General features: G+C 37.2%; 1 protein-coding gene across 1 annotated transcript in view; it reads left to right on the top strand.

Moving 5' to 3' along the window:
* The window catches only part of NELL2 (neural EGFL like 2), a 334594-nt gene that overhangs the window by 302312 nt on the left and 12414 nt on the right, over positions 1–19868 (top strand). Inside the window, exons 17-20 of the mRNA XM_037162321.2 lie at positions 5366–5506; positions 14244–14437; positions 15589–15765; positions 17679–17903. Coding sequence (XP_037018216.2) covers positions 5366–5506; positions 14244–14437; positions 15589–15765; positions 17679–17903 — 737 coding nt within the window. The remainder of the gene's footprint in view (positions 1–5365; positions 5507–14243; positions 14438–15588; positions 15766–17678; positions 17904–19868) is intronic.

Raw genomic sequence — 19868 nt, 5'->3', positions numbered from 1 at the left:
TAGCTACCAGGGCATAGGATAATGATATAAATAGTCTAAGTACTATTTTTATAAGAAATAATGTCAGGGTTTTATTAATGATAAACGGTAGGAAAGACAGAACTCATTATTTGACTTTGTCATTAAAAATAATGTGCTCACTTTTTAAAAATTGGATTTTTTTTTGGTATAGAATAGCAACTAATCAGTTTTCTTTTAGCTTTAAAGGAGAGAGGGTTAAACTAATGATTAGGGTCTGTTTTAAGTATGAATAATTCTAGACATTTGCACTTTTTTATTGTTCTCGGTTGTTTTATTATGATAGAAATAACTGTTACTATGCATGAGAAAGAGATTACACTGACATCTCTCATTTTGTAACTACATTAAATTTTACAAGAAAATAATTCATCATTTTCTAAAGTGACCCTTTAAATGCTGCGGCAAAAGCCATTTGGGGTAGCCGACTCTGCAGCCAGCGGTCTGCGTGCCCTTGCAGAGGCCCCGGCCTTCGTCTCCCTACCAGAGGGAGAGGAACAAAATGAGCCGCTGAATGGCGGGTGTGAGCTCCTTAGAATTCATGCATTTTCCTTTCCTGTTTTTCTGCTTGTTGGTTTGCTTTTGTTTTTGTTTCCTGTTTTTCTGCTGGTTGGATTGTCTCAAAACATATGTGCCTCCTAGAAAATTCGTCCTCAACAGCGCCTTCCAGTTTTGTTAGCTAACTTTATTTTGATCCCTGGAGTATGACAGCTATTGATGGCTGTTGTCGGATGGCTGAGTGTCTTTGGGCCTTTAGATTCTCTGTCCTGTGGGGCAGCATCTTAATATCGCCACGGGCTGGCTGGTCTCAATGTAGCTACTGAAAAAGTTCTAATTGTCCCTCAGGAACTAGAAAGTACTTCCTCTCTAAGATACAATACAGTATAATGAAATTATAGATTTTCCATAAAATTTATTTTTAGTTGTTTACATAATGTGCCTACAGGTTTAAAAAGTTAGGTCCTTAAAATCAAGACTAAATCATATGAGCTTCTACACTTCTGTACTATCTTTTTGAGTACTTTTATTCAGTTTTGAAAGAAATACGTTCAAACTTGGAAGTTCATATATGGAATAAAGTATTATAATAACATTTTGCTCCTCTAGGTCTAGTGTTCTCTGTTTATCTAACTCAAGTAAAAATTCGGTTTTAACTGACCTAAAGAAAGTAACCAAGAAATAATGGTTTTCAAATATGTTTACTGTTTTCTGTTATTACACAATATCTATAGCATAGTTTGTGTTCATCCTTGTGTTATAACTCAGTAATACCCACAGTTGTGTATGGGTAAGGTATACTTAACTCTTAAATTGTGGGTCAGATTTTAGTTCTTTGCATACTGAGTATTTACTGAGCAACTAAGTCCATCAAATAACTTACAGATGAGGCTGTTTGCTTTATCTCTGACTTTAAAAAGAGCCATGAGCCAGACAAGCCTACCTTCTGGTGAGAAGTGCATACTTTGGCAATTTAAGCACACTTTCATTTCCTATTGACTTTCAACAAAGTAGAAAAGTTTGCGTAAACAAATCAAAATGATCAGAAACATGAAAATGTAAAATGAAGCAAAATATTTTATCTGACTAGTTTTACTTCACTGTCCTATATGGTAACAAGTACTATATAATTTGAACTGTAATACTTGTATGGTGGGGTGCCCAGGAAAAAAATGAAATTATCTTTCAGAGGGTGGGCCTTTTGTAATACAATACAGGCTTCCCCCGCTAAGTGAGAGTTCTAGGAACCCATCTGTATCCATGTACCAGCTGATGTTGTTGAGAGGCTACATTCACCTTCATGAATTTTTTTAAGACTCTTTCAACACGTTTGCCCATTTCATGATGGTGATTCACAAGCACACCTGCCCACATAGCAATGAATGTTCAACAGTTTTTGACCAAAAACGGTGTGACCCTTGTGCCCTACCTTCCCTATTCACCTCATCTCACCCTGAGTGATGTTTTTTGATTCCTTGATAAAAAATAAAAAGTCCTTAAAGTGAAACATTTTGCCAGTGTGGAAGAGGTAAAAGAAAAAAATAGCAGAAGAACTAAAAGGCATCAAAACCAGAGTTCAAAAACTGTTCTGAGCAGTGGGAAAAAAGTCTCGATAGGTATATTGTATCAAGTGGAAGTGCACTGACTTTTAAACATGTGACAATAAATACACAATTTTTTATAAATAAATTCTGGTTTAGGAGGTTATTTTGTAAACTGAGTCATATTTTAAATAAATTAAGTGACTTCACTACCTAAGGAATTACTCAGAAACTCTATCTAAAATGTGAATAAATGTTTCATACCTTGGTGTTTTCCAAATTCCATTCATTTGTACCCCCTCATAATTTTTATGTTCATATGCCAGTGTTTATTTAATATTGTTTCAGTAATCTGTCTCCCTCTACAAATTTAAATCTTGCTACTGTGCTATTAGTCTATCACTTGCTATAAATGGAAATAATTCAGAGACATACATATGTAGACATTTAAATAAAGGATATTCATATTATCACCCAACACCATACCAGAGGTAATAAATATATAATATCTTGAAAAAACTGTTCAGTAAGGTTGTAAATTTAGATTTTCATAAATTTAATTTTGTTAAACACTATTTAGATAGATAGTAAAAAAAACAGGGCAAAAATCACTTTTCGTTGGTATATGCTTGTTTCCCCAGCACTTAGTACTTGGCTCATAACAGGTATGTAGTAAATAGTGAGTGGCAAATTAACAAGTGATGCATACATTTGTGTATTCATCTTCTAAAATATTGCTAAGTAACGCTTGCATAATAAAATAATACTCAAACTGTATATGAAAAATACATTGTGACCAATATATGTTGTATTCTCAGTCTTCAAAAACTGAGTAATGTAACACACAGCAATTCTATTAATCTTAATGAGTATGTTAATAGATCAAGGAAAATTGCTGTATTGTTCGTTGAAAGAAGTGGGGTTGAGACATTATAGGAGTAGGCATTAAGAATAATGAGAGAAAATCAGAAGTGAAAATTGAAGTATATACTATATTTTGCCATGTATAATGTGTACTTTTTGCCCAAGTTTTTGAGGGAAAAATAAGGATGTGTATTATATGTGGATATGATGATTACATACCCCTGGTATAATATGGGTATAATAATCCTGTATATAATACATATGAAATGTGAATGTGCATTATACACAGCAAAATATAGTATGTGTGCAATCTATGTCATAGGATCTGAGGTAACCCTGCAACTGTGTTCAAGCAAGAAAAAAGGACTAAATTACAGGCTTAATATGGATGCAAGAGTTGCTTCAGTGGAGTAGGCTCTGTTGCATTAATGGTTACTTCCAAATCACCAACATTAATGACCAAAATCTTCTAAAATGAGATATGCTAAGCATCACACTTTTAGCTTTCTTCCGATAAACTCAATTGTAAAGTTTAAATCCCAACCTATTTCTTTTGTCCATACACTTAAAAATGCTATAATCAATTTTCTGCATCATTTGGGATAGAAGAAAAGACTGTACAAAACTGAATGAGCGTAGCATTTTAGTTCCATTTACAATTGGGGTTCATCAGTTAGAGGCCTTTGAAATATGAATAGGCAGTTTAATAAAACCTATGAGGCCTTAGCGAATGGAAGCAATCCATTTGTATTAGGAAGTCAATGGTCAGCTGACTTGGCCACGGACAATTATTGCAACAGTGGTAACTCCTGACAGTAGGAACTGACTCTTCAGAGGAGGAGCCACAGGGGCAAAAACACTCATAGTTGTAAAATAATATGAAAATTTTGCAATAATATAAAATATTTATTTATTTTTGGCCTGTTACCTAGTCTAAGAGAACAGTTTGTTTTAGTGAAGGAACTCTGGGCTTATTAGAAGTAAATGAAGGATGGCTTATTTCTTCTTTTTTTAAAAAATGTACTTTATTTATTTATTTATTCAAAAAATTATCTTTCAAAGTTGAACATAGGAAAAGAGGGAAAAATTTAAATGAAAGGAATATATACTTCCAAGACTTTGGAGTTAGATGAGACTGGACTAGGAAGGAGGCAGATTCTGCTGGGCTGGAGAGAACTGTCTTGGAGGAAGGGCTGTAAAAAAACAACTGGATTTTACTTCATCACAATGGACATCGTTGTGCCTGGTCCCTGCAGCAGGAAATAAGATGCAGGTTTGAGAAGCACAGGGCTGTCAAGATGGCAGCGGGATGCGTGTGACTATTTTTGGCAGTGGCAATGGTACAGTGCCATCAGATCACTTAGCGGGGCCCGCATCAACCCCAAAGCCCAGAGGTTTGAGAGGAAGGGGCACTCCGTAAGGCAGCTCTGGGAATTACTTTTCTCTCTATGAGCAAAGGAAAATGCTTGGATGAGGTTGGATGTTCCAATTATGCAGCAAATAGAACAAGGAAAATAAAGGGCTCATCCTATTCAGGAATAGTAGTAAGTTGCTGGAGGAAATAATATGAGGTTCAATATACATAGCTCTCTTTGTTTAGAGAATTTTGCCAATTTTAGCTGGCATCTACTTGCAGGCAACCATGAATGTATAGGTGACCCTCCTAAATGCCATGTACTCGTTTTACCTCATTTTCTTCATTTGTCTCATATGCTACCTATATGGCAAGATATTTTTTGAGGGTTGAATGTGATAATGTATGTGAAACCTATTAAAAAGTGACATAGGTGATATATAATTTCAGAAATAAGAAGCATATTAATGCATGAAGGCAGCTGGCACATATTGATGATGAATGACGTATCAGGCTGTAATGGGGTTTGCTGGTGGTAATAAAAGACCCTGAAAGCTCAGTGGCTGAGAGCAAAAAGGTTGATTTCTTGCTCATATAGTATGTCCCTTCCACACCTAGAAGGAATGTGCTCCATACCATCCTTACTCAGGAACTCAGGCTGACCTTCAGGGCTGACCTTCAGAGCCTCTGAAGGTCACTGGTCATTGCGGTGGGGAAAGAATAGATGCACATCCCACACTGAATCTTCAAGGCTCTTCCTGGCAGTGACACATGTCTGTCCCTAATTAGCTCTAGGAAAGCCCCGTGGCAATCCTAGCTTGTGTCTAGAAGAACTGGATATACTTGGTGAGCAGCACTAATGGCTGTCACAGATGGTTTCTTTTGCAACAGAGAAGCTGTCTAGGTGTTTCTCCTGTTAACAGCCACTATGTTCTTTCTGTATGGCTTCCAGTAAGCAGTAGACTTGCTTGGTCTCATGTTTTCTCAGTTCTTAGGATTTGCTGGCACTCAAATGTTAGTAGAGTGGTTTTTGCATCTTTGAGATAAGAGCAGTAATTGTATAACATCTCATTTTTGTCTTCTTTGCCAGACATCGATGAGTGCTCCGATGGCTTCGTTCAGTGCGACAGCCGCGCCAACTGCATTAACCTGCCCGGGTGGTACCACTGCGAGTGCAGAGACGGCTACCATGACAATGGAATGTTTTCACCCAATGGAGACTCATGCGAAGGTCAGTGCAGAGAAGACCAGGAATTTAAGAATTCCTCTTGAATCTGAGAAATATACAGTAAGATGTAAATGGTAGCCATTGACCTAATCTTTTAGTTGGTGATTTTTGCTGTGTGTTTATACAGCAGTGATTCAAAACATGTTAAAATCTAAGTTGTGCTTGCTAATTATGATCATTTGATTTTTAGATAATTAAGTTTATGACACTAACCCAATTCTTTGTGGATACTTGGAACCACTGAAGGGTGTTTTAGAATGAGTAAACCCATAGTAGCAGATAAATTTCTGAATGGAAGCATGCAAAAATATGACCCCAAAAGAGCTAGCAAAACAGATGAGGAAAGCAGGATAGCGAGAAAAAGAGGGTAGAGGAAATATGATGATGACGAGGCCAAGTGTAACACACACAATTCATGGCACTGGGCTACTCCTAACATTTCACTGGCCGGGCAAAGGAAGAGACGTTCAGTGACCGTTCCATGTTGAATAAAGAAGATATGGTCCCTGCTTGAAAGATTTCAATCTCACAGGAGTGGAATATTCACCCAGATTATATTTAATTATTTACCATTAACTTTGAATTATTTTCAGTGAATTGGCGAACAACTCTGCTTCTCTACACCTTCTGTTAAGGGGCCCAATTTTTAGAGAGCAGGCAGAGTCTAGTGAATAATGGTCAGGGAAACCATTCTCACTGAAAGGCTTTGCCATCATCCTTCCAGTTAGGCACAGGGATGGAGAACAAACCTCAAAAAGTCATTAGTTTCTCCATTTGTATTTACACCTTCATAGAGTAACAGCCTGAGGGAAAAATGTGGCTAAAATGACAAAGTCAATGAAAGCCTTGGAGACTCTAACTTAACAGCACTTGACACCTAAATGATAAGATGCCTTTTATCCTTGTGCCTCAAAAGGTTTTCACTGGGAGAAACATGAAGCAGACTTGGGTGATAGATGCCAAGGCTCCCAGCGTGCTTTGACAGCAGCTGCGGAGCTCTGGACCTTGAGCAGAGGGCCATCTGAATTTCTGTGTAGGAACGGGAATACTCCTTCCTACACAGAAACGTTTAGCAGGGGCTAAAACCTGGCATTTGCAAGTAGCCCTTACCTGTGTGGTCTGAGGGCATTACCCTGCACTTGTTAGTGTTCCAATGAATACTTCCAACCCTGTAGAGAAAGCCAAGAACCAGATTGCAGTTCAAAAAGCAGATCAAACAGTGTGATTCTCTTCTTCCCTGATAAACGGTTTAGCCTATATTCTATAGTATATTATGAGAAAGAGGTCTTCTCTGGTCTTTTATTTTAGTTCACATATAAAGAATGAGTATAAATAACGTGATTATAAATAACTCAAATCATACTGAAATGTGTGTATGTTGTGTGTGTGTGTGTGTGTACTGAAAAGGCATCTTTATTTCATCACCTTTTCCCCCATTTTTTCACTTCTCCTCTGTGGATAACCTTTGTTTCATTTTGTGTGGTATCTTTGCACACCATTTTCTGTACATCGGAACATGAATAGAGTAAACACATACCTCTGCTATCATACTTTATATTTGTAATTGTGTTTACTGTGTCTTAAATTTATGATGACACATCTCAGGACAGCTGTATTACAGAAGCATAAAAAGTTACTTCCAGCCCTGGCTGGTGTAGCTCAATGGATTGAGCACAGGCCTGAGAACCAAACAACCACAGTTCGATTCCCAGTCAGGGCACATGCCTGGATTGCAGGCCAATTCCCAGCAAGGGAAGCACAAGAGGCAACCATACATTGATATTTCTCTCCCTCTCTCCTTCCCTTCCCCTCTAAAAATAAATAAATAAAATCTTTTTAAAAAAGTTACTTCCAAATTTAGCAGCTGAAAACAGCAAAAATTATCTCACAGCAGCTTAGGTGTAAGCTTCTGGCTCAAGGTTTCTCATGAGGTTGCAGTTAAGTTGTTGACCATCTTGAAGGCTTATCTGGAGTGGGGCTGGAGATTCTATTTCCAAGGTCACTCTTATGGCTATTGGTGTGCTTTGTTTCCTTAGCACCTAAACCGCTCCACCGGGCTGCCTCAAGACAGAGGAGCTGGCTCCCCAGAGCAAGCCGCTCAAGAGAGGGCAGGTGCTTAAGACGGAAGTCACAGCTTTTTTATAACTTAATCTCAGATGTGACATTTCACCACTTTGCCCGTATTCTGTTCATTACAAGTGACTCAGTAAGTCTACCTCACATTCTAGAGGAAAGGATTATATAAGAGCCTAAAAGTTCAGTGCTGAGGATCATTGGAGGTCATCTTATGGGCTACCTGCTGCAAGGGCCATCAGCATTGTACCACGTCCTCACTTCATTTCCTTAGTAATTCCCCCTGCAACTGCCTGATCCGTCCACTTCATACCTTCTCCCATTTCCTCTGACCCTAGATGTCACTTCCTTTCTCTTCATTTCTGTTGATGCCGTCCTTCATATTTAACTGAGAAAGCAGAAGTACCTTACTGCTGCAGCAGGAGCTACACTGGCTAACTCTCACTTATGTCTGTTTCTGCTGCTTTCACAGAATGAAGCTGCATTTGTCCTATCAAAAATTAAACCGTCCATTGTACCTTGCATCTCATCCCCTCTTGCCTCCATGAGCTCTTTGCCCTTGTCCTACCCCCTTTCTCTTTCACATTATACTCTTTTCCTACTGTATTAGTCTCATTAGCAGAGAAAGCACCCCATCTTTAAAATATAAAACAAACACAAACAAAAAGTAACTTTTCTTGACACTACCAGATTCCCCAAATATTCCCCCATTTTTCTATTCCCCTTTAGAGCAAAGCTCTTTGAAAGAATTCTCTAGTCTTGTTATCTCTGCTTTCTTGCCTCCCATGAAGCTTGAGTCCCATTGCTCTAGGGAATGCCCTCATTTCAAGATTACTACCAATTTGCATTTTGCCAAACCCATTAGTCAGTTAGTCTTTTGCTTGATGTCTCAGCCATTTGGCCCAGATGATCATTGCTTCCTCTTAAAACAACTTCCTTCACTTGGCTTTGAGGACATCACCCACCTGGCTTTCTCATAAACCCTACCGCTTCTCCCTTCACTCACCAGAGGAGAGTAAAACCCTAGCAATGGTTTACAAAGGCCTACATGGTGTAGCACTTGGCTTTCTTGACACTCTTAGATAGACCAAACTGGTTCTCTTCTCTGTGGGATTTTTTTTTTTTGGTCTGGAAAGTTTTTCCCCCAGATCTTAGCATGCTTCATTTTAAATTTAATTTATATTTCCTCTAAAATGTTTCTTAAGGACTCCCAATTTAAAATAGCATCTTACCCCTCACATCATTCAGTAACCCTGCTTCACTTTGCTTCATACAAGCTATCAATTCTCCTGAAATAGTTGTATATATTAATTTGTTTCCTTGCTTGTTATCTGCTATAGAACATAAGCTTCAAGAGTCGTAGACTTTGTTTGCTTGTCAGTCATCAGTGACTAAATAGTTCTCACATAATAGATGATATATTTACTTTTCTAATAACAAGACTGAGAAGCATGATAGATAATATTTTAATTGGAAGTATGTTAGGAATGTAACCTGTGTTAAAAACAGATATATAGGCCCCGCTGGGTGTCTCAGTTGGTTGAGCATTGTCCTGTACCACAAAAATATTGCTGATTTGATCCCCAGTCAGGACCCATACCTAGGTTGTGGGTTCAACCCCTGGTCAGGGCATGTACAGGAAGCAACTGATCAGTTATATTCTCTCATATCAATGTTTCTCTCTCTCTCCCTTCTCTCTCTCTATAAAAACCCATAAAAGTATCCTTGGGTTAGATTTTGTTTTGTTTTGTTTTTAAAGTAGGTATATAGTATGATTTATTGTCACTATGTTAGAAGTAAATACATGTATAAATAGTAATGATCAGGACAAAACATAATTAGTACATTTGTGAGTGTTCAGAAAATAACAATGAAAACTAAACTAGCCATTAAAGTAACACATAATCAAGTTGAAGATAGGGAAGTAAAGTATTCTATGAGGTGCTTACAGAGAAAGGGCTTTTTGCAGAAACACCACAAACACAGGAACAGTGGAAATTGTTATTTTTTAAAAAACCACAATTCTGGAATGATGATTCTCCTGTTATCTTCCATTAGAATTTAATGATTATCATAAAAAATACACTACTCTTTGAGAAGACAATGTGCTCTGAAGGATTCTTTTAAAAGAACCCACCTGTGTTATATATAAAAAAAGACTAAAATGCTCCTTCTAAACATCTATCCATTTACTGCAATTTCAGCGATTTGTAGAATTGTAGGTGGCATTAGTTTGTCGAAGGATGCAGGTTGAAGAGTAGGATCATTTCTGAGCAGGTGCCATGTGTCTGCTGCTGAACAGCATCAACAAAAGCACTTGGAGGCGGACAAAGCCACAGCGGTGCATCTCCAATCACTGCAAAGTGTAAGATTCATGCCTGCAGACATCAACACGTAACTGTGCACTATTTCACTATTGTGTAGGCTTCAGCTGTGTAACCTAAAGCATACACGCTTATAACCTGCATCTGTACAAAGCATATGCTGTTTTGCTGAGCCCTTTATCTCCGAGGTGTAGACATTAAATCCCAGGTAATGTGCCAGAGTAACACTTTTCTTGTCCATGTCGCCATTGCTACTGTGTCCCTAAATTGGTCCCTTCCTGAGCATAAAGCCAAGTTTTCCCTCACATACTATTCTATTTTCATGTTCACATTTCACTTCATTGCTTTGATTTCAGGATTATCTTTAAGCTTGGTGAGGTTATTCGAACTCATAAGGTAAAAAAGATGTTTATAGGATAGGATCTTTTTAGCATTATATTCAAACTAAATACTATAAATCATTAACCCAAATCTAAAATAAGGACAAAATGAAATGAATCAACCAAATTCATATGCGTATATAGTTACTGAACATATGCATTGGTACCTGGAGGTGCTTTGCCAGGCATCCGCTGAGCACAACTATGAAGGAGGGTGGTCCCTGCTCCCAGCTTGTAGAAGAGATAAAATATGTAGAAAACAAAACCTGTTAAACTAGAAAGAATGGGTGGATTTTTTAATAAAGGAGAAAGCTACAAGGTTAAAAATCATAAATACTTGAGAAAAAATATAAATTCAGGACTGTGTAGAAACAGAGAGAAATCATTTCCTGTTTGGGATCAAGAAAGCCTTGAGTATCTAGCTAGCATTTCTTGTAGGGCTTCAAGTATTGTGTGGTTATTGGCAAGTCAAGATAGGGAAAGAGTGCCAGGGCAGGAAGTTGCTTTAAATGGCTCACAAACAAGTTTAAACTGGAGTCTGAAGGACAAGTTTTGAGAAAGAGGACGATGAAAGTGTATTTTCACTGAATTCATATTTCAGCCCAGTCCTTTTTCTGAACTCTAGCCCCATGTATCCAATTACTTACTGGACAGCTCCGCTTGGAAGCTCAGAGGAAAGTGTAATTCAAGGTTCTAAACAAATTCTTGTCTTTCCTCACCCCTGGCACCATTTCCACTCCTCAGCAAAATCTTACTTTTCTCTCTGTAAATATTATCAACCACATTTTCCAGTCTAGAAATCTGAACATCATTCAGGATCCCTCCCTCTCCCTAATCTTTGTAGCCAGCAAATCACTAAGTTGCTTTAACATTGTCATTTTTTTCTTGGATGATTCTGTCTTTGGTATTTCTTTCTGTGCACCCCTAGTGCCACTGGTCAGTACACCACAGGGTTTTAGAGCACAGGCCTGGAGCCGGATGGTATGGGTTCTCATGTGGGCTCCTTATACCTTACTGACTGGTGACCATGGGGAAGTTACACAACATTTCTGTGCCTCAGTGTCTTGATATGTGCAAAGGGGATAATAATTGTACCCACCACAGTTGTGGTGAGGATTAAATGAGCCTTTATGTGAGAGTACTTGGAATCTGGTGGTACCAACTACCATAAGTATTTGCTTCTATGGTATGATGATCTCTTGCCTAGACTACTGAAAGAGCCTGCTGATTGATCTTCTGGATTCAAATTCTGATCCACTCAAATTCCTTTCCCAATATGAAACCAAAGGAAGCTTTCTAAAAAGGATATCTGATTGTGACTTTTTTTGCAATTCTGTAACATGAGATTATAGTATTTTATGATAAAGTTCAAATTTGTTAACCTGGCCTTTACCTGGGCCCTGAGTACCTCTTTAGCTGCATTTTTATCTGTTCTGTGCTCCCTGGATGATCAATCATACCACATCTCAGTGGCTTTAAGTGCCGTGGCTTCACACATATACTTGCCTTGATTAAACCACTTCTTTGAGTGGCTAGAGCTTATTCAGAGTTCAGTGGCCACACCTGAGGAATATGTATGTTGGCATAAGACAAGGCCTAGAAGAGCTACCAAAGAACATGTGATAAAAAGTGAGTAAAGAAAATTTATCAGGGAGAGGGAATAAACTGTCAAGGACTGCTGCTAGATTAAGTTAGATGACAACTAGACTTGACCATTGGATAGAGCAGAATTATTTTTTCAATCATTCACTAAAGGAGTTATCAATATTTTTAAAGTTAGAAATTTTGTATACTATAGTAGGTTTTTCAAAGAAGAATACAGAAGCAGAATATAAACCCTTTATGCATACACTACAGTAAAACTATATGTAAAATTGAATTCCAAAAAGCCTACACCACCATTCAATAGAGAATATTCTCTGCAGTGGGAAACCCAGTACTGGGTTTCCCACTGCTTCTGTAGAGAAGCAGAAAAGACAAGTTCGAATTAATTCAAATCCCACTGGACAACAAAAGGCAATGATTAATCCACCATGATATTTCCGTCTGTGCATTTCTCTACGCATGACAAGTGCACGTCAAACATTGTCGTGAGCCACATTTTACTCTTTTTTTTTATTATACGTGTTCTTTATTTAAGAACATGGATGTCCCTGGATAGCTCTTCTTTGTCTTCTGCAGCAAACCCAAGCCATCTCTCTCTCTCTGCCTTATGGGGAAAAAATTACCTTATATCAGAGCTTTCATTTTAAATATCAGGCAAAATGCAAAGATTGTAAAAATCCAGCTACTGATTGCCACTGATGAAAGGGTGTCATTAGTAGTATATTCCAAGGTTTATATAATAAGAGGTTTTTGTAGAGTTTGTGGTCAAAGAGACCAAATAACTATGGTTAACATTTTTCTGCTTACTCTAATTCCTAATTATAAAAGTATTAATGGGAGATGAAGATCAACTCATCAAATATACCTTATTATTCTGAATATGCCAAATATAAGGCTACTTTAAAATTTTCATTTTCATTACCAAGAGAAAATTGTATCTGATCTGAAAAATATATATATTAATCAATGTACTTTAAAAGCATTTTAAAGTATTCTGATATTGGCCTTTTGATCATAGTCTATAATTATAAGCAGTATTATCCTTTGCAAGTCATGCTATTAATAAAGATTATCATAGTTTTAATAAAAATCTTTTCAGCCATTGACTCAATTCATTGGTTTTGTTGAGGTAGGAACTAATAAACAATCGAGATAAATAGAAATACATCATGTTGCTTATTTTCAGAAATTCATATATAACAGAATTTAAATATTTAAGATTTTAAATATAGCTAAACTATAATGTTGACTAGTCCATGTCTCCAATATTGTTGAAATCAAACCACTTACGAAAAATATTTACTAAACTCCATTTTTAAAATTGTAGAGTAAAATCAATGTACATTTCTCCCACTTAAAAGTGGTATATTCTGTCTTCTCTCTAACCCACTTTTCCTGTTATAATTTAATTTTTCTTTTTTGGCCTTTACTCAGTGGAAACAGATGAAATTGGGTGGGGGGAACTGCTTACTGCCACTCATTCAATACCCCTGAAATGTATTTTGGCTTGTGACCTTTAAATGATGGGGATAAATAAAATGAACCATGTCTCCTCCTGTGGGCCTGATCAGGGCAGATTCCCTGCTCAGGGTATTTGCTCTTCACCTGTATGGAAATGCTTTAGGCTGTGATTGTGATGGACTGAGTGAGGGCGGGTGAAGCAGGGGCAGTTGCCAACTGGGTCAGGAAGGAGATGAAATGATCATCCGAAATGGCAAAGTTACGAAGTGGTGGATTCTTTGTGAGAGAATGGCGATTGCCGGTGGTACCTTGCCCTTCTGTGGGGGAAGAGCAGGGTATCAGGATGGTGTGGCAATTCCCAGGCTGTCAGGGAAGAACGGCTAAGCAGAAAAAAGCTTACACGTGGCTGACATGGCTCTGAGAATTGGGCTCGAAATTGAATGAAATGCCTCAGGGTTCCCATGACATTTTATCTCCCACTAAGAAAGGGTTTTCTGCTTGTACCATTTTAACATCAACAATGATTTCCTCAATAAAAAAAATCATAGGCCCTTTTAGAATTTCCACTGCCAAACTGGGTTTGTTTGATAAATTGACTCTCATTTTTAACTTTCAAAAAAATGTGTTTCATAAAGCCTAATAGTATTTACAGAGATATAAAAGTCAAAAATGTAAGCAAGGTTATTTGGTGTCTGAAGTCAAACATGATAATATTTTCCTGGGAAATCCATAGATGATTAATATTGCTTTAGTCAGCAATTGATAACAAAGGCATGCCAGTAAGATGAAAATTAATTTATGTGTGACGTCAGGAGACAATTTGCCTGACTGCAGTCATTTGAAACCAAGCGTGTTCTATGTACATTGGCTGCTGTCTTTTTTTTCTTTTAACTGTAGATATTGATGAGTGTGGGACCGGCAGGCACAGCTGCACCAATGATACTATTTGTTTTAACTTGGATGGTGGATACGATTGCCGATGTCCTCATGGAAAGAACTGTACTGGGGACTGCGTCCATGATGGAAAAGTTAAGCACAATGGTCAGATTTGGGTGTTGGAAAATGACCGGTGTTCTGTGTGCTCATGTCAGGTTAGTATAAGTAAAAAACTTAGTCATTTTTATTGAAGTATAATTTGCATATATCTCAAGGGACCAGCTTAATGAACTTAGAAAAATCTATATGTCCATTTAACAACAGTGAGTAGTAATAGAACATTCACCTACCCAAACTGTTGCCTCTGTCCTTTCTTGGTCAGTCCCATGCCCCAGCCCCAAGCAAGCACCATCTCCAGTCACTGAAGATTAGATGTGTAGTTTCTAGAGCCTTATATGCATGAAATTATATAGCACATCCTCCTTGTGTCTGGTTTCTTCCTGTCAGTGTTATGTTTTTGACATTCATTTATATTCATGGCATACACGTATATCAGTAAGCCATTTCTTCCTGTTCTTGAATAGTGTTTCATTATATGGAAATACCACAATATGTTTATTTGTCACATGTTGCTGAAATCTTGTCACTAACTATTCTATTGTTTTCGTAGTCACAATATCACATTTTGGCGAATGCATAAATGAAGCCAGAATGGATGTGCTGTGGCCGAGGAGCAAAAAATACCTACTGGGCTATATTTAAGTTTTAGAGAGATGTTCATGTACACCACTGATAACAGTGACTTAAATTTTAGTTAAATGAGTAATGCTATGCACCAAAGGCTCAACTATTATGAAAGAAATTGATAAAATTTATACAAAAACATAAGGTTTCAAATATTCCATAAACTTAATTACATGTAAGACTTGTTGACTAGCTACCAAATATACACCCCCTCACATGAAACAAAATTTAGTTAGCATTCAAATTATTGTCTTAGTAAACAAGTGCACATGCATTTACACACACACATTTATACACACATAAGGACCATGTAGTACTTACAATTTTATTCAGGCCATTTCTGCAAAATTTCTTTTTAGCCACATAGTTTGTGGAAAGGAAATCAGAAGTTCTCCAGCTTGGATAATTTCTGTACATTAGCTACAAAATGAAACTTTAAAGCCAATCAATTCTATCGGGTAAACAGTGCAAATTATCTCAACTTTCAAGTCAACATCTAAAATTTTATATACCTATTATATGTAAATATATATATATATGTACATACAAGTACAAACACACATATGTTAGTATATTGAGAAAAGGAGGCTTTGGGTAACTGCTGTTCTTCCTTTTCATACAGAATGGATTTGTAATGTGTCGTCGAATGGTCTGTGACTGTGAGAATCCCACAGTTGATCTTTTTTGCTGCCCTGAATGTGACCCAAGGCTTAGCAGTCAGTGCCTCCATCAAAATGGGGAAACCCTGTACAATAGCGGTGACACCTGGGTCCAGAATTGCCAACAGTGCCACTGCCTGGTGAGTTCAGCTACATGAAGTTTGGGAAGAGTTTAGACCCAGACTCTAGATAGGAAAGATCTGGTTCTCTGCCCTCTGCAAACACTCATTGCCCAGCTGTAGTGTCAGCAGTTAGGAAAAAGCGAGTGTGGTTAGGATGACCAGATGGCGCTGTGAGGTCCAGACCTGGGAAGGATGTTCCGGGGTAGACATGATGCACCACGTTGTGTTTCTTTCCAGGAATATGTCCAGAGCTCAAAATAAGAGACCCCCCCAGCCGACTCAGTCTCTTCCTGCAAAGCTTACTTAGACTGCAGCATCTAGAGCAGATACCTAATGGCATATATTGGAGTGGCCAAAAAGTTCATTTGTTTTTTTCTGTAAGATGGCTGTAGTAGCACCTAGTTGCCTTTAAGTTCATTTGAAAACAAATTTGTTAGATTGTATTGTGACAGCTGTCATATCAGCCTGCAATTTAAAAAAAACTTCAAAATTGGCCAACTTTTTGCTGCCATTTTAATAGTGAAGACAGAAGAAAATATGCAACATTGTCAGTACATCATGCTTTATTATTGCAAGAAAGGTAAAAACACAACTGACATGCAAAAAAAACCAGATTCACGCAGTGTATGGAGAAGGTGCTGTGACTGATCAAACGTGTCAAAAGAGGTTTGCAAACTTTCGTGCTGGAGGTTTCTTGCTGGACGATGCTCCGCACTCAGGTAGACCAGTTGAAATGGACAGTGATCAAATTGTGGCATTAATTGAGAACAATTAATACTATGTGGGAGATAGCCGACATACTCAAAATATCCAAATCAATAGAATTATTGGTGAAAATGAAAAATATGTCTTTTATTTTATAGAAAAAACCATATGGACTTTTTGGCCAATCCAATAGTAAGCACTCACTAAATGTTTGTTACAAATACAACAATGGCATTCATGAAAGTAATCATTTTTTTCGAGTAGAACTTTTGTTAATCTACTTCTGTCAGTCACACTCAGACTTAAAAAACAAAATCAAGACACTTTTGTATAGACTCAATTAAGAAAATATGGTCTTCTTTCCATTTGACCAAGGGTCTTCTTTCTTTCTCATGGTACAAGTGGAAGAGAAAAATTTGGTCTATGTGTCTGTATAGAAGAAAGTTTCACAGATACTACTTTTAAAGTTATAGCTAGTTTTCCTTGTTTGTGAGGATATTTTTAAGGCAGTATTTTTTTGTTGCTTCCTTTTTATACTTTCAATCCAAAAATCAATTGAAAGAGCAAGGTCAGTTTCTGTGCCTGAAGGCGGCCTTCATCTCCAAAACCCTGAGACAGAGAATTACGGAGAAAATAGGATACAGGTAGGAACTGCATTTTAGAAAGATCCAATTCATACAGCTTTCCAATGTGGAATAAAAAAGGCTGAAATCAGTTCCTAATTTTATTCCCCACCCAAGTTCCTATACTGAGAAACATATAAATGAGCAAAGAAAAACTAGCAAATTCCTTTCATATTTCTGTTTATTTTCTCATAAATGGGCAAAAGTTTCTTTTATGCAGAAGGGAATAAATGAGAAGTTAGGGGAAAATATTTTTAAAAAATTAAAAAGATTGCATAGGCAAAAAGTTAATTAAAAACCTCTTCCATTGTAAATAATTCCCCTTTTTTATAGGAAAGATAGGGGCATGCAAACTTGATTGTTTAAGAGACTGGTTTTTGCTTTTGTTTTGTTGTTTTTGTTTAATCATTGAAGGCCAGTTTAAACTTCAGCTGCAGCATAGATCTCATCACTTCGATAGCAAGATGCACAGCTTTGCAAGTCTGAGTATAAATGTCTGTCAGATATGTTCTTGTGCAGTAAACACCGCACTCCCTCCCGCCCGCCTCCTTCCCGGTCCTCCCTTCCCCTCCCTCTGCCCTTGCAAATCTGCTTTCCTTACAGCAAGGGGAAGTAGACTGTTGGCCCCTGCCTTGCCCAGAGGTGGAGTGTGAATTCAGTGTGCTCCCAGAGAGTGAGTGCTGCCCTCGCTGTGTCACCGACCCTTGCCAGGCTGACACCATTCGCAATGACATCACCAAAACTTGCCTGGATGAGATGAACGTGGTTCGCTTCACTGGCTCCTCTTGGATCAAACACGGCACTGAGTGTACTCTGTGCCAGTGCAAGGTAAAGACAATTAAATTCAGTTAGGGCACACTTGGCCAGCTGCTCCCAGGACTCAGAGATATTAATGTGCATAACCTGGCCAATGGGAAGCATTTTATTGCCTACTTATTGTTCAAAGAGAGGTGGGAGAAGTGGTAATCAGCATTGTTAATGCCTAGGCTGAATGTCACATGCATCCTTTAGTGCACTGGCCTCGAGAAGGAGGCTCATGGTCAGAAGCTGGAATGATCAGTTATTTCCATCACTAGAACAGATACAACCCACTTAAATTGCCCTAAAGTGCCTAACTGTGCATGCATTGAAAAAAGAGAAAGGAAAAAACTTACAACAGTAAACTTTGTTTCTTCCTTCATAATAGAGCACAATATTATTTTGTATTGATTTTTATCAGCCCTTTTATGAGGTTTGTAAGATGTATTGACAAAGCAGATATATTACATTTTCCAAAGTGGAAATCAATAAGGCAAAATGGGAATGTTTCTTGGTTTGTTGTGATCAGTTACATTGAGCTGAAAATTTTAAGATCTGTTATTTACCATATTTTAGTCCTTCAGTTAGAAAAAATTATTATAGAGATTTTTCCTCTTATTAGAGAGCATTGTGCCTCTTCAATAAGAACAAAAATACAGATAACATAGACATAGTTTTCATAAGTAGTGACAAAGTTGAAAGTATTCTTCTTTGATTTTTGTTTTTATAAGCATTGGATTTAGAGGCCATTGTTCTTCATAGTCATAATTTTGGAAGGAATGTTAAAACTAAGTAAAAAATATGGAACACTTAACAAGAAAGCAAAGATGTCAGATTTTTCCTAACATAGCACAGCCAGATATGTGCAAAAGCTCTTTTTTTAAGTGAGCATTTTCATTTAAAAATAATTTTCCATAGAGCAATTTAATTCAGATTCACTTAGTACAAATTCTTACTAGAGTGGCTTGATGTAACAGGACAATATAAAGTGGTTTAAGCCTTATGATACTATTATCTATTTCAACCCCAAATTTCTAGCTCTTTTAATCATGCAATTTACCAATCAAGCAAAGTTTTTGGAGTGAACATTTAATGCTATTTTCTGAAAATATGTTGACAATTTTGAAAGTTACTACTACTAAAAAAGTTACTATAATATATATGCAGTATTATTTTAATACATATTTAATGAGTACATTTAATAGTTCATATCTAAAACTTCAGCATTAATGAGCAACAGGGAAATACTTTCTGACATTTAGTTACCAAATAGAATTGAGTCCCCTTATACTCTTAATCTGTTAGACTATTGTCCTGAGTAGTGACAACAAAAGTACATATCAGGTAATGGAATTAAAAAACACACCAAATATGGCTCAAACAGATATTTCCAATAAAAAAAAATGCTTTTGGTAATAACAGTGTTTTCTGGAGTAAAGAGAGTGAAGAAACTTGTCATTAAACACCTACTAGGATTGTTTGGCTCCGACATGGATCCCTAACATGGCTGGGATACATGTAGGAATGTATCCCTGAAAGTGTATTTTGGCATTAAATTAATTTTTTTGTCAGGTAACTGCTGATTCTCAGAAGTTAGTATTAGGTTGGCCAAAAAGTCTGTTTAGTTTTATCCATAAAAGATATTTTTCATTTTCACAAATAACTTTATTGATTTGGATATTTTGAGTATATCAGCTATCTCCCACTATTGACTTCAAGTAGGTAGAGGCCAGGGGTGCTGCTAAACATCTTTCAATGCATAAGACATCCCCACAGCAAAGAATTATTTGCCCAAAATATCAATAGTACCAAGAACTTTGCAAACCATTTTCAACATTCAATCAGTCTCTACCACCTTCATCATACACTGCACATATCCTTTTTTGCATTTCAGTTGCGTTTTTACCTTTCTTGAAATAATAAAGCATAATGTGCTAAAAATGTTACGTGCTTTCTGCTATCTTCAAAATTAAAATGGCTGCACAAAAATTCACC

The sequence above is a fragment of the Artibeus jamaicensis genome, unplaced genomic scaffold (genome assembly GCF_021234435.1).
Source record: "Artibeus jamaicensis isolate MK-2021 breed Jamaican fruit bat unplaced genomic scaffold, CSHL_Jam_final contig_233, whole genome shotgun sequence".
NCBI lineage: Eukaryota > Metazoa > Chordata > Mammalia > Chiroptera > Phyllostomidae > Artibeus > Artibeus jamaicensis.
The sequence above is the reverse complement of the archived record's forward strand: the minus strand, read 5'-3'. Positions and strand labels throughout refer to the sequence as shown.